This window comes from Cariama cristata, unplaced genomic scaffold, assembly GCF_000690535.1.
Source record: "Cariama cristata isolate BGI_N322 unplaced genomic scaffold, ASM69053v1 scaffold1414, whole genome shotgun sequence".
In the NCBI taxonomy this organism is placed as follows: domain Eukaryota; kingdom Metazoa; phylum Chordata; class Aves; order Cariamiformes; family Cariamidae; genus Cariama; species Cariama cristata.
The window spans coordinates 1-16,181 of record NW_009612184.1 but is presented as its reverse complement, the minus strand read 5'-3'; the positions used below and the strand labels follow the sequence as shown (position 1 = coordinate 16,181).

Sequence of the window (16,181 nt, the reverse complement as noted above, 5' to 3'; positions counted from 1 at the left end):
TGATAACACAATGACATATTTTCATGCTTAGGGACACCACTTCTATTACTTGTACATGAAAGAACATTTTGTCCCACTCTCGATTGTCCCATGTTTTCATTTTCTTAAGTTGGGAACTTAAAAAATCTCTTATTTTCTTGATGCTACTTTAGATGGCCCCTTCATTTTGCAAATCTCTGTAAGATTTGCCTCTTGTAAATCACAAGGAAAAAAATGTGCAATTGTATTGAATAAATTTATACTGGGTTTACTAGGTTCACTTTAGCCTCTTCCAAATAAACAATGTAAATTAATACAAAACAGTTTAATTTCTTCTTAGGAGTGCCTATACAGCTTTTTGTAGCCCTTTATTGAAACTGATTTATTTAAAATCACTTTTTATTTAGACTTTGCTTTTAGAACACGAAATATCCCTAGCCAACAGAAAATCGTAAACACAAATACAAAATACTAGGAGAAATCACTGAATGTCCACTCCTCTCTGTGCCCATTTAGACCAGCTCAAACACGGAAGGGTTGAAGTGTTTCTTTCTGTACAAATGGTAGGGGTAGATCTCATTTCCACTTAACGTACTATCCCCTTTTTAGCCTTCTTATACCTAACATAGGTCAACTATGAAAGAAATGTGAACTAAATCCTAGCCTTCCATGAACCATGGACTCAACAACAACTTAACCTTTCTGATCCAACACTTTACTAAAGAAAAGAGTAGCTTAAGAGAAATAAGATGGGAGCACCCTATTTCTGGCTATATTGATGAGTTTGGGATTGCTAGTCAGATCCCATCAGTTCCAAATCAGAGTAATAAAGAAGCCAAAATGAGAATTCTTATCTGCTAGTTGGATTTCTGCATCTCTCCAATTACCACCAATTTGAAACATACGGGAAGTGAATTCCACACTGGCACAATATCCTTTCAACTTGCACATCAAAGTGCTGCCTCTTCAGACAAAGATACGTCCAAGTTGAGAAAGCCTAAAAGTAACATCTATATGTCTAATCTATTTAAAGAGTGTCATCACTGCAGACTGGAAAAAAAGAAGAGCTAAGCATTATAAAGAAAGTGATCTCGAGGAAAAGCAAAGCTACCTCAGGTGACGCATGTAAATGCAGGTGGGAAATTGTGTTACAGATACATAGGTTTAATGTCCAGCATTAAGACATTTAAGTAAAACGGAAGAGCTGTTGACTATAACACCAGTAAAGCGCAAATACACAAGCGTGAAAGAAACACAGAGATTCTACCCAATCTGTGAGAAAGTGGCACATACCCGGACTTGGCTAAATCAGAAATATTTCACCAATGTATTTGTAACTCTACTGCTATAGCACTCAAAACACACTGATAGTGAAAACTGCTCATGAATAGCACAGTAAGTTCCAAGCTTCTAAGCGCTTATTGCAGTAACATGGTCTGTTTCCTAACATCTTTGCAGTCCTTGGAGAGGTGTAGATGCAGATTTAATGAGCAATGCATACCATCTGTTAATATTGCCTTTAAGAGCAACTGAGAAAAAAACAGCAATACCAAGAGTGCAAGAGATGGCAGAAGCTTTAAAAAAATGGACCATCAATAATAGGGTTCTCTGTGTATGATTGCTGTAAAAACAGATCCCCTAAAATGAGCAGACTACATGTTTATTTTGCAACTGTTAAAGTATTTAAGTCAGTCTTAAAGCTGGATTAGAACCATGCAATAAACATTCAAGTTAACAGAGCTAGTGGGCATACTACTTCTGATCAAAAGCCAAACTCACCAAAATGATGCATCCCAAGACCTGATCCTGCAGTACTCATGCTCTGGGCTAGCTCCTTTCTCTAACAACCTAGAAGAGATCTTTTGAGTTACGCGGATTTACATAAATACAGGATCTGTCTGCTTCTTAGTTTACACTCAAGCCAAGCGGGTAAAAACTGCTATCATTCTAATAGAGTAGTACTTCTCACTTATTCAATGAGGTTATAAATAGCTACTTTGGATGCTACACAGTGGACAGTCAAGCCCCTGGTCCCCAAAGTGTCTAAACAGAGAAAGCTAAGTCTGACAGCACAATACATTTTCAGCTACTAGCTAGGGCAATTCAACTTAACTCTGTGAAGCCATTCAGTAGGCTGTCACAAACGCATAACAGGGATACAGAGAAACTACCTGGTGTCTCTCCACTCAACAAATGCTTCATTTGTTTGCAGTGTGAACCAGACTAGGTAGGAAGAACTGCTCAGAGGCTGGCCTAAGTGCTAGCTAAAGATCAGGGTACTGTTTTCCACCCTACCATGGGCCTATAATTTAGACCCAGGTCTAAATCACTTGCAACATGAGGCTGAAGCTTCAGAGCCTATGAAGCTGCAAATACTAACTCCCTTATGTTGCAAGTTTAATTAGTGTCTAGCTCTCACAAATTAGTCTTCTATAGAACATGACCTGAGGACAGAACTTGTGTTTAGCTGGTATAAGGTATTTCTGATATTCAAGGTCACTTTTTCATAACTATTCTCATTGATCTGTTCACCTCAGTAACTGTCACTGTTTTTTTTTCACTGAGATGGTGAACTCTGCTTTCCTATAGGGTAAGGTCTGCATTTCCTAATAGCTGGCAGCACAATAACTTCATCTTTTTCATCCAGTCATATACATTTCAGTCTTACATTGATATTTTCTTCTTCCTCAATACAGCTTTCAGAAATTGCCAAAAAGCCATTTAAATGCTTGGGGTTTACTTCCATAGTCCCAGTTTTATTTGAATACAATATTAAATCTGGAGGAAAAGAAATAACTGCAGGTCCATAGTTTGCATGATGAGTTATCTTTGGCCTACTTTATCCTGCATAGCTTTGTGACAAGAGCAGATGTAAAAGCTCCTTGCAGTCCTTAATCAAGACATACTATTACTGAGATAACCAGAAGGCAAAAGAATAAGCCAAGTCATCAGGGTTCAGAAACAGAGATAGTTGCATGAAATAAAGGGTTTATTTTAATCACTAGAATTCCCTGGCAGAGTTTAAGTCAATTACAAAGTTAAAGCCATGTCACCTTGCTGTATGTTAGTATAAACATGTAGAATACATTTGTAGTAATTTAATAATCATAAAATTTTATTATATATTGACCCTTCAAATCAGACATGCATTATTTTTCTATTATTTTAATGGGTTATTAATTTATACAAATTACAAATACAGCTTATTCCCCCTTCCCAAGCAGATTAATGCAAATGCGGCTAAAATGCAAAAGCATACTTTCCTATGATGTTTCCGCATCTTCTGTGGAGATAGTGGCTATTTTCACAGTTAGGGACAGTGGCCACCATTTGTAACAACAAAGTAAAAACAAGATTTAATTTCTATTGTTCTTATTTGAGCTTCTACTAATGCTCACTCATATCTAAACATAGTAAAGCTTTCTTCATCCACATTCATTTAAAATGAGCCACACTTTTACTGTGCTATAGAATAGTACAAATAAAAAAAGTATAAAGTTCACTTCCATTCGAGAACAGCCAAGATCAATGTCTCAAAGAGCAATAAATAATAGGATACTGCTAACACCAAACACCAAGAAAGATAGTTAAAACCATTACAAATCCATATCTCTCAGTAACTTAACAATCTATAGGTTCAGTCAATTTAAAAGACCTAGGAGCAGGGGTTTAGTGGATTAGTAACAACAGACCATTAATCTCTGCAGCCTCAATTTTAATCCAGCAATGACCAAAGTGATTGAAAATCATTCTGACCACATGACTAGTAAAGCTCCTAAGCACGGTTCTCTCACATACCTGAATCCCAGCAGCAGAGGTCACAGTATGTTTCTAATGGGACTATTTACCAAGAGACCTCTGCTTAATACTTAACTAAACTCAATGTCAACATTTTTGGCAAAGTAATTCCACTGCACACTATCTCTCTGAAGTAAGAGCTGATTCGAAGATCTTATTTTACACTCTATTTCAGCCTATATTAGCAAAGTTTGCTTTTTTCCCCTGGCAAAATACCCAAAACAAACTTGTGTAAAAAAAAAATACTTTTTTGTTTCTACATAAGATTTTAAATAAATGTGTAGGAATTGATGACTGTCATTCCAAGCAAATGCCAGGAGATTATTTCTGTACAGTTTATATAATATCAGTGAAAATTGTATCAGAAACACTTAGGTGTTTTAAAAATAATGCAACAGTATTGTGTCATATACTCTATTTTTATACATAAGAATGCTCTATTTCAAAGATTTTAAGTTCTGGAGTATTCAGTGACTAGAATCAATTCTTAGGTGTCCACTAATGTGATGATATTACGTGATAAGACACATTTCATCATTTGGTTTTCCACAACAGTTATCAGGGTATCAGTAAGGAAGCCATTGAAAGGGAGACCTCTCAAAGTCAACTGTTATTTGCTGTGGTCTGAAATCTGAGTCACAAGTTCTTTTTCAGGAGCACTAAAAGGTCTCAGTTACATAGAGTAAGGAACTAAAACGGGAGAGTTACAAGCATGAGTTATGAGAGTTACTTGCTGCTGTTTGTGAAGCATCAAGTACAGACAAAGCAGGACAACAGCTGGAGGAAAGAAAGGAGAAAGTTTGCAGGTTCTGTGCCCTTTGGTAGATATAGCCCAAATACATAAATATGATGTAAATGTATTGCAGAGCTTTGTCCAGCCACCTTTATAAATAGTGCAACACTCATGTACATTTTCTTGCCCATGGTATAAATTTATTCATAATACCATATATGAAGCCTTACCTCATTTAAAATGTGAGGAATTTTCCTACTGATACATACTGAATATGCTACCACCTTCTCTCAGCAGTAGAGAGGACACGTTTGTCTTGTTTTGGTCCCAGAGAGAGGCACAGACAGAACCTCAATTATTCTTATATATCCCCACAAGGAGTATCAGTCTGACTAAACTCTGCTTATGCAAACTAGACTGTGCCAGCTGCTCGCACAAAGTTGGCATGAAGTTTCCCCAGCACCATTGTATGCACCACCTGGTAGAGTGGGTCTTCCCTCATCACACAACACGGCTGTGCCGCTGCCCCTCCACCAGCCATGCCATGCAGCCCCACAGCCCAGGCCTGTACACAGGATGTCCTCTTTATATCAGGACTTGAGGTCTGATTAAAATAAAATTAAAATCTGTGCTGGAAAAAAAGTGGAACAGAAATTCACATATGAAAATCATTGTGTACTACCAAGCATCTCTTGTTATTTCACTTTTTAGTTTTTTGATTTTATGTACCGCAGTCCTATGGAAATCTGTTTACTATTGTGAAAAAATGGTGTCTGTTTCATTTAGGGCATCCATAAAATGAGAATTAACAAATTACAATCCAGATTACTTTAATTCTGACTGTACAGTTTCTCTTGCTATGTTAGTCATACTAGAAAAGACCCTATCTTCACTTTACCACACAGAGAACTGATATGATTTTTACCTGGATAAAAACCTATTTTCTACAATGTATAATTTAATCAGAGGTTATGAAAATTTCTGCTCATCTTAGCTGGGCTTTTCCAAAGATTAGTATTATTGATGTACTATACCACTGCTACTCCTTGCTTCAGCAAAATACTTCAGCACATCCTTAATCTGAGTTGTTTTATACAATTACATATTAAGACTCAGACACAGCAAAACACTTAAACATGTCTTTTAAGTTTGGTATTTTGCTGAATCTGTGTATTAATGCATCACAATAAAATCTAAATAGGATGACTAAGTTTTTAGCTCGCAAATATGAAAACATACTTATGCTACCTAATAAAAATAAATCATATTATTTATTACTGTATTTTGCATCCTGTTCCACAGTCAGCTAAATACCTGACTCTAGAGCAAAAGCACAATTACAGACTGGCAAAGATGAATTGTTAACAACTTGGAGAGAGTGCCAGAGGGGCTACTGAAGATAAAAATTATGCATCTGCAGATAACTTTCAATCCCGCTTGCAATTACTAACTGCCACATAGTACCCTCAGGATCTTCTGGGCAAATGAGAGGAGACTGTGGAGTCCTTGTAGATTACTTTGTTTTCCCACAGACACAAAAAAATACTATAACAATAAGATACCTCTTATAAATATGAATGTGAAGCACAAAAAAAGCAAACGATGAAGCCTGGTGGAAAATATACTGGAAAATAAAAAGTGGGAGTTACAGACATCATGGGTGAAATGCCCTGGGGTGAGGATTTCACTCCTCAAAATAAATTCATATATGTGTGCACAGCATATCCAACAACTGCATCAGTATGTAAAGGAACCTGTTGGTCTGCTGGGAGAGCAAATTTCAAAGAGAAAATTTAGGGCCAAAACCTCTGGTGCTCTTAACTTTCTGTTGTCACCTACATCTGTGCCAAGCGGATGCAAAACACGAGGCAGGCAAAGTGCTGCATTTTGAGGAACTTATTTGTTACTCAAAGTTGCAATAAAACCATAAAGAGGCCAACTGAATGAATGTTAATAATTTAAGCAGAATTTAAATAACACGTTTATGGAGGAACCTTGTGTGGGTCTGAATTTTACCTTAATATCACATTAACCTGGAAACCAACTTTAGTTAAACTCCAGTTTATGTAATTCTTAAATATACCATAATTTTACCTCATGATAACTTCGCTGCTATTACTATGAAGAGAAAAAATACCTTGTAATACACAGGCAAAGAGAGAAGGCAGGATCCAGCCTCTGAGAGGACACACCAGGCCCCATCCTGTGACCCTTCGCTCTGTGGAAGCCACACAAGTTTAAACACTGAGGCTAAATCTAGCTGAAGCAAACTGCACAAAGTCAAGAGGCAAGGGAGCAGAAATGACCAGAAACTCGCTGTTCAGCTGGGCTTCAAGTTCTAGAGGTTTAAAAACAGTCATTTTATGTTTCCTGGGGCCAGACTGCCAAGTTTCATCGTCCCGTGAATTCGTTGAGTGTGCCCAGCTGCAGCCATCTCCCCTCCAGTCAGAAGCCGACAGGCAGTGTTAGCATGCAGCTCATAGAAACCGTTTTCAGACATTTCTAGGAGTTGGCAAGGGCAGGCAGGGCCACAAGGGTGGTCACCTTCCTGTGGGGCACAGCCTCTCAGTCCACCAACACGAGGAGCAGGTGCAGGGACAGCTACGCACGTCAGGCACCCTCCTGCCATTGCCAGGCACGTCTGTGGTGAGGAAACACGTCTCCAGCAAGGAGGCAGGGCCGCAGTCAAGCTGGTTAGTCCAGTCAGCGAGGCGAGGTGTGGTGAGGGGAGGTGAGGTGAGGTGAGGAACAGCAGAGCGCGAGGCTGAGAGCAGGTAAGGGGCCAAGGTTAAAGGCAGCTCAGAGCCACTGAGCTATCAGACATGGTTTCTCACAGTTCTCTCCACAGCCTGACCCAAGGCTACTGAGCTGTGCAGGATCAGAGCTCACATGGATGAAGCAGCCAGACCCTGAGGGTGGGGGGCGAGGCTGCAGAGCCTGCGCGCCTGTCCCAGGGCCTGTCACTGCCTTCCCTCTGACCCTGGCGCCATGGAGGCCTCGTGCGCCCTCACTTCAGTGAGGTGATTTACTGTCTCAGGGAGGTGATTCAGTGTCATAACGTAAGAGTTATCCTAGTGTTGCAATGCAGAAATTAGAGTGAAAATGGGCTGTAATTACTTAAATTGCTGCTGGGTGACCTTTCACGTGATATTTTACCTCAGATTCTCCATCTGTCAAAGTGTGGCCAATACTATATGTTCCCTGCAAACTGTTCCAAGCTCTGCCACCAAAATTCATCCTTTTTTTTTTCTTCCTGACTGAAATATAACACAAAGCTCTTCTCATTCATACCTTTCATCCTTAGAAAAATCCAGACTGTACAATCCCATTCAGAGAAACCTCCTGTCAGTAGCTGTTCACACACTCCCAAGCAGCAGGATTAGGACGAGCATAGGGTCAATCAAACACCTTTTCTTTCCAGCAGCTGCAGTCCTTCCTTTCCATAACTGCAGCTTCCCACATGGGAGTAACACACCTCAGGTGCAAATGGTATAGCATTCCGCCTATGTATGAACAAATAACTGATTCTCCATAAAATTTCACTTTCAGGGGACACTACTAAAGTGTTATGATCCTTTTCTGCCAGCAAGCACAAATCTCCAGCACTGCCTTTTTCCTAAAGAAAGTTTCTTTTCTCTGCCATGATGGCAAATGCAAGATAATGCTCTTTCTAGTGGCCCAAGTATGTCACCTTGCCAAACAAAATTTAGCTGTGGCAGTAGCAATCCTTCCTTATTCGCTCCTTCAGTTACCTAACCACCATCCTACCGGGAGTACAGCTATCAGGCAGGGTTTGCTGGAGGACATGGTCATTCCAAAATCACTTGAAATAGTGCAGTTTTCCATAGTCACACATACCAAAAGACCTTTCTGTACTACTCATAATCTTCTTCTTTTAGCATTAATAAGGCAAATTCTGTAGGAGTCCTGCTGCTCTAGTCTTTCTACCCATGGCAAAACAGAAAAACTCCATTCTGATGACTATTCTTGAAGCAGAACAGGGCACTGTAGTAGTTAACAGTATGAAAGAACTTAAATTGGAAACAACCCACAAAACTGACAAGAAGATGATTTTTCAAAAAACGTGTTTTCCTCTAAATCCATCTACTCAAATGCTACTTCCAAAAGCTAGAGATGTCAACACATTTAGAGCGGAAAAAGAGGATAACATTGCTTAGCTTCCTCCTCCATGCATGTGCTTAGAAGCTACTTTGGACCAGTCAGTGCACAACTCACTCTGTTCAAACACACGCTATTCTGAGCTTGATCAGGGTAAGCACTAATGATAAAGGGAGGAAGAAAGAATGTCAAAATGAACAGATAACATTGTGGATATTATCTTATCTCTATACTTACTTTACTATCTTGTTACAAAGTACATTCTAATTAGTTATTTGTGAATTACAGTTGCTGTGATGTTTTTCTGGCAATAATATTACAAAAGATAAAACTGTGGCATATTTAAGTTTAATACTAATTTTACTAAGAAATACAATGTTGCAGATCCATAAATTTAAACCAGTAATCTTTTCATATGGAAAAATACATCAAACAATGAAAACATTTTCTTTAGTTCTGACCATTGCTTTCAGTACACTATGTATGTGGGAACTGATCACCTTCCATTTTTCATGATGAATAAAAGAAAATCAAATATTTCAGGGCTGTAATCCTGGATAGGCTGTACTGGTACTCCACAGGAGCATAGAGACCTGCCATCTACAACTTTTCCCATTGTGAAGCTTCAAGTTTTTGCAATTTATAAGGCCCAAATCTCATTAGCACTAAAGCATATAATTTACAACATTCTCAGAGTTCCAAGGTCTTTTAAGGTGGGTGTAAACATAGGTTTCCTCATGACTTCTTACCTCTACTGTCAACTGCTAAACACTGCATGAAAATGTTTCCCATATTGACAAATAAGAAGTTTACACTTATGGCCACCCATGTGTCTATAAGGCACCCAGTACTTGTCTACATCACCAGAAAGGCTACTATAGTACACAGAATGTAGGTTTAAAATGTTTCAGTCCTCAACTTTTATGACAATAATAACTTGCTATTTTATCTTCAAGAAATTCCATTAAAACACCCTTGACAGCTTTTTAATCATCCATGGTTAAACCAGCAACAAAATATTCTACTACTTTGAATTGAAGTTAAACAGGGTGGGCTGAAAATCCTCCTAAATGCTAGATTATGATCCTTTTTAAAAAAATTATTTTGAATTTATTTACCATTAATGTTTCAGTTTATCTATCACAATGGAATTTTTTTTGCTAACTGATATTCACTGTATGGACAGGCACTTTTGCACTTTCTGATGGCGTTACAATGGAAATGCAGTCACACTACAGAGTGTTGCCTCTAAACAAGTCATTTAAAATTTGATTCCCATTTTCTATCCCTTCCAACATCATGTATAGTTAAGCTAAAAATAAGATAGGAACAAAATACTTATCACAGTATTTCAGTGTTGTCCATAACTAACCGTCATCTAGTTTTCTCTGCTGCTTGAGCTGGTAATGAGATAATGATAAAACAGTTTTATATAGTCTTCTATTAACAGCCCAGATGGTCCAATCATCCACTTTGGTCTTTGTCACGTTAAGTTTAGCCATAAACAGTTGGTAACAACGAAAACAGCAGCTCCCTCCTCAGCTAACTTACAACTTTTCAACGAAGAAAACAAGCAATACTTTGATCAATAGCAACAAATAAGCAAACCAGCTTTTTAGGGTAAGCAGGAAATCCTTCATTGGTATACAAAGATATTCATAATGCAAACAGAAAGCCATTTCAATTCTTGCTGAATTGAAAATCTAGCTGTTGTAGATTTAAAAACTGAAACCTTTCAAGAATACCAAGGGCTAAACTTCTCTGCAACATTAGTTGTATCATAAAGCCTTAAAGAATACCCCTCAAATTGAGAGTGCTTATTTTAGTTGGTGTTTTATTCCTGTTTTTAATAATTTTATCTTGGAGGGTTGGTATCTGTTCAATTGTGCTAACAATGAGGCAAGACAGCAAGGTGAAAAGGTCCCTTTGAAAATGTGGCATCTTCATCACTGAGATATGGAAAAGAATAGCAGCGATTACCCGTTTCTTTCTGTCAGTTTATGGGATGGAAAATAGCTCAGCATAATATCTGCAAAACTATTCATAAGCGTTCCCTTCTACTACCTTTCCATAAGCTAAAAATATGTGTGTGGTGTTGGCACTTTAGCGCCTATCTGGTCACGCTTGAGCTGTAAAACTAACAATAAAAATAGAATGACGAAAAATACAGGACACAAAAAAAATAAAGTAAAGCAGACATTTATAGGAGACTACAAGGCTATTTCCATAGAATTTTAAAGCAGAAACATCTTCACACCTTTTGAAAAGGCAGCAACATCTCTGAAGTGAGAAAGCATTCAAGTGCTAAGAAACTGAGAGTCTTTGGATCCAACATATGGCCTCCATCCTGTGTTTGAACGCGAGCAGGAGGATTGAATCCACGTGGATTTTCAGTAACATCAACAAACTCCATGCAGGCATGAAGGTTTGCCCACACACACGAAGCTGTGGAGATGGGACAAAGCAGGAAAGAATACTATAATGGATTGGATGCCAAAAGCTCAGTTACCAGATGCACCAGGCTGCACGTTATACCTTCCTATATGCCTAGTGATTACTTTCATATACAGACATCCGTGCTATGAATAACTCCTTCCCCTTGGATATTATATTTCTCACTTAAGTGCCAGAAAAAGCTATTTCTGTGACAATACTTGAGAACAATTAACTTAGCGTCAACATTTTAATCCAAACACAACAATGAACCATTCACTGTTAGTTACTAATGGACGTAAGAGCCTTGATACTCTTCTTTTCTGCAAGACTACTGTAGCTTGAATTATCCCAGGTTGTACAATGCTAAGGAGAAGAGTTATCAGACCTTACAGACCATCATTCAACAGATAATTCAAGCCCTGGCATAATTTAGAGTTCCTATAGGACAACTCTGTGCTATGCCAGATAGTAAGAGCTCAGAGACTGCAGAAGCAGCAAGACAGAAAATGAAGTGCAACTGTGCTCCAAATACACCCCTAGCCCTCAATGGCAGGAGACGCTACATCAGATGCTCAATGCACAGTGGAATTCCTTGATACACAGGACGTTTTTCATACCATCTTAGTTGTTCACAATACATGATTTACGACCCCTGTGTGCTGCCAAACAGGCCAAAGGAGTTACATCATAAAAGGGATCTGCCTCAATGTGACTTGAGGACCATGGCAAAGGATGAAAATACTTCCAAATAATAAGAGAGCTGTAGGGATCGCATAAATTTCATCCATATTAGTTCCCGCAGCTCAAAACAATAAAAGGTAATATATCAATTCATAGGAAGCCACAAAGATGTTGAACATGCAGGGTTTATATATCATTTTTTTGATGGATTAACAGAAAATGTACACAGAAACCTTCTTAATCAATGCCCATGACAGCAGCATTTTCTTATTTAAATGAAGTATCCTGCAAGGGTTTGAAAAGAGCATCCTGGTTTTTCTCTTGAAATTGATTGTTAGTATCTAGAATCACAGAAAAATCACTCATGGTTTATACAAATGACTACGCAAGCAAAGGTGGCAGCCATTATGGGATCAACAACTCTCACCTGAGACCACTGATGCTAATTAATCTTTGGTGGTATTATTACCCAGGAAGGAAATTTTGGACATCATACCAACAACTATTATCCTTTTTCTATATAAACAGTATAATCCCTGTGCCATGATTATCTGCATCTTCAAAGGAACAACAACCAGAGAGGTCTTATTTCATCATTCTAGCTACAGGACATCTTCACTTCAACTACCCTGTGTTCATTCTATGCTGTAGTATCATTAAAAGGAACAAAACCTGGAAAGTCGTAATACAAATCATGACTATTTTTCCTCAGAGACTACAACTCAAAAGGAATAAATATGCATCATGACTTCGAAGGAAAGAGAAAGCTTTCATTTCTTTCTAAAGGATAGAAATTGTTTTCATGGTCCTTCAATCTGTTCTTATTTCTCATTTGCATCTGCACAAAGAAACTAGATTCTCCTTTCAAACAAGCAATTTCAAGTGGCAAAAGGCTTAATTCAGTACGCAAAGAAAACAAAAATATTCAGTTTATGAAGCTCACAGATAAATTATTTCCCAAACACAAGGGCCAGTAATTAAAAAAATATATATTCCTAAATCTCAGTATCATTTCTTCCAAACCAGCAACCTATCATACACACAGGTAACTGACTGACGAAAACTATGTTAGATTTAAAATATTTTTAAAATATATATGCCTCTTTTTAATAGATGAAATTACTTTCCACATACTAAGTCTCACAAAAATTCACGCATGAGAGACACTAAAAAGCCAATTGTATAACTTCATTATTTATTTTAAATAAGAAACACAGCATAAGTGCTACATTCAGCATAATTTATATTTAAACATCATGTAAATATAAAGCAAAAGACAATGTTTAATAACATTGAACCTATGTTTAAGAAATAAGTTTACTAATAACAATAAACTAACTTACTAGTCTATTCAATTCAGTGACTGACATCATCTCTTTGAACAGCAGCCCTTAACAGACCCTAATCCAAATAACCACTGGAATTAGCAGGCAGGCCATCGCAGGTTTAAACAGACACCAAATCAAGCATTTGCTAATGCTGAGGTCAGTTCCATGCACAGAAGACCAGTCTTCTGTCTTCACTGCTGAAACAACTGACTTAATAAGAAAGAAAAAAAAAAGAAAAAATGCTACTACCATATTCCTTAATTAACATTCCTGTAATTTGCAGCAGTGTGCTCAACTAGTGGGTTTTTTAAGTGACATTGTTGAATGAATGACGAGTACTGAAGTGCTAAAAATACACAGTTTCTGGAATCCAGTGTTGGGGCGAACCTTAACATGCTTCATTACACTTTCTCTTACTTAAACTGTTATCCAGACATCCCAGCTAGATAATATGCTACAAAACATAGTGTAAAAAGGATGACAGATGAACGATACAAAGCATTAGTGCCAGTCAGATATCTACAGATCTTAATCCTTTTTACCAAGATGACAAATACTAAGATTCCTGAAAAAAAAAAAAAAGAAAAATAACCGGGAAGAAAAAAAAAAAAAAGAAAAAAGAAAGGCTAAAGCATACACACAGCTTTAACCATGCAGCAAAAGCATCCCACCATCCACTTATTCATCTTATTCCCCCCAAAAAATACAAAAAAAGAGAAAAAGAAAACGGAAATGGGTATCAGCCTGTTCTTAGTGCTAGAGGGAGATGGAGAGCGACAAAAGCCCCTGCAGGACTAATCCCACTATCTGTTTCAGAAGCCTGGGTTCCCATGTCTGAAGATGAGGAAAGGAGGTGGGGAGATAAGGAAACACTGGCAGCTAAACGTGTGGCAGAAGGACCTGCACAGAATGGGACAGCTTCTTTCTGTCTCAGGATATTACTGTCAGAATGGCCACAAAAGCCACGAGCTTCATTTTTCCATTCTCACTGCAGTACTTTAAGAAGTGCCTAATTTGAAGAGAATTGGACAGGTGGCGTATCACGCTGAGCTAAATAGATAAGTGTGAGATTTAAATGACAAGAGGCAGCAGGCTTTGCTGTTGTAAAGAGCGAGGGAGTGAATTATTCTGATGGTACCAATGGGCACAAGTGGAAGGTCAGCCTGGGGTGCTGCCAGTGTCACCCGAGTGCCTGGTAGCAGATGGTGCCAGTCTGTAGGGATAAAGAAGGGCTGATGTACCCCATGGGCTGATAGCAACCTGATTTGCTCAGAAATAAAAAAGTTTTGGGGCAGATGCAGGCAATACAAATTAACATAGATGCTGCCACCCCAAATGTCAATGTAAGCATGCCCAGACCAAGGGCTGTAAGGGTGGATCGGTCAGGAGGTGCTGCAGAAAGCGCAGCAGGGCCAGGCACTGCCAGGGTGAGATGCTGCAGGCACTGCTGGCTGGGGGCTGCAGCTGGGAGATGGCCCAGGCCAATCTCTGCATGGTCCCAAGGGAGCTTTGGAGCTCCCTCTCCCTAAGCACCTCCAGGTTGGACACTGAGATGTCCACCAGGATCCCCGACCTCCCCCCCCCAGCAGTGCCTTGCCTGTGTTGCTTGCGTTCCCATTTCTGGACTTATGCAATGACTCGAGGGCAGAACCAGCCTGCAGAGAAATGGAACAGCGGGAGACGCAGGCAGCCTGGATCCCTGTGGGGCTCCCTGAAGTGTCCCAAACTAGAAAACTGGCCACGTCCCCACTCCTGCCTCCTGCAACATAATTATTCCAGCATGACTGACATGACAAATTAACAAGGCAGCCAGGGCTTTTGCAGTAGAAGGGAGTGTTTTCCCCAAGAATAAATTGTTCCAATCCTTTACGCTAGACACCCGGCCGTGCCTATTCATTAATTGGACAAGCTCTGGTGACAACTGAAATTACCTGACTTCTACATACTGGAGGGGAGAGAGATCTTTGCAAGCTTAAAATAAGAAGCCTAAAGCTGGAATCCCAGCCACCAAGGAGTTCTTTGAATGGGGCTTTTTTTTTTTTTTAAAGAAAATTCATTTTCAGAGCATAGCTACAGTAAAGCTGCTTTTAAAAGCAGAGGCACGTTCTTCAATGTTATTCCTCCTTTTGCAGACCCTGAACTGTGGCACCAGAACATGACAACTCTGCCAATGAACCACAAACCTTTTAAGATCTGCAGATCAGTTGAGTTTAAGAACTTCAGGAGCTACGAAATTCTGAGATTACTGCAATGTTGTGATTAATTACCACAACCAGGTACATTAGGAATTATAAGCATCTGCTTAATCAGTACACTGTGGTTATTTATTGCAACCAATGTATCATAATTACCACACAGGTATTGGAACTGGGGGAGGGATATTGATGTTTATTGATTTCTGTCATGACCCCCTCACAATACATCATTCATATATTTTTCAACTACTATTTTGATTTGGGTTTAACTGTACCTCTCATCCCTTATTAAGAGGAAGCCTGGGAACCCTGTACGGTATTCCTCCCCCCCTCCGCCCTTTCTGTGCTAGCTGCGTACCTGAAATGCAGACGATGAAATTCGCTTGCAGAAGAAAAAGCACCTCCCAAACAATTTCCATCCTCCGATTCTCATGCCAAGTGCATCCCTCGGCGAAAAAAAATAACAAAGATCAATATGGCAGTTTGAACGATCCCAGCAAATTTCCTTTCGGACTTGCAGACTGTATTCCCCAGATGTGCTGACAACACATGTCCGAGCTCTCTCTCTGCACGGCTCAAGCGAGATCCCTTCCCTTCCTTCGCCCTCCAAAAAAGACCAAGAAGCCAACTGCCAGCACCAGGCTCTTCCTCCACGAGTGAGAAAAAAATCCACCAGATTTCCCAACAAGACATAGACAACAAACCCCAACTGATCCAGTCCGGAGAGTCTCTATTCCAGGGCGGCCAGGTGCAAGTTAACCCCAAACTCCGCACGTCTCAGCGGGGCAGGGCCAGCATGGCCGGGGGCAGGGAGGCGGCGGAGGGAGGGGGTTTCCTCTCCTGCTGCTACAAAATGAGCGGAAAGAGATTAATTCCCGCTGCAACGCATTCGCCCCCCCCCACCTCCCCGCA

General features: G+C 39.4%; 1 protein-coding gene across 1 annotated transcript in view; it reads right to left on the bottom strand.

Annotated features, from left to right (window-relative positions):
* The window catches only part of CA10 (carbonic anhydrase X), a 204,175-nt gene extending 188,256 nt beyond the window's left edge, over nt 1-15,919 (bottom strand). Inside the window, exon 1 of the mRNA XM_009698508.1 lies at nt 15,628-15,919. Coding sequence (XP_009696810.1) covers nt 15,628-15,688 — 61 coding nt within the window. The 5' untranslated portion in view covers nt 15,689-15,919. The remainder of the gene's footprint in view (nt 1-15,627) is intronic.
* Between the last annotated feature and the right edge of the window lie 262 nt (nt 15,920-16,181).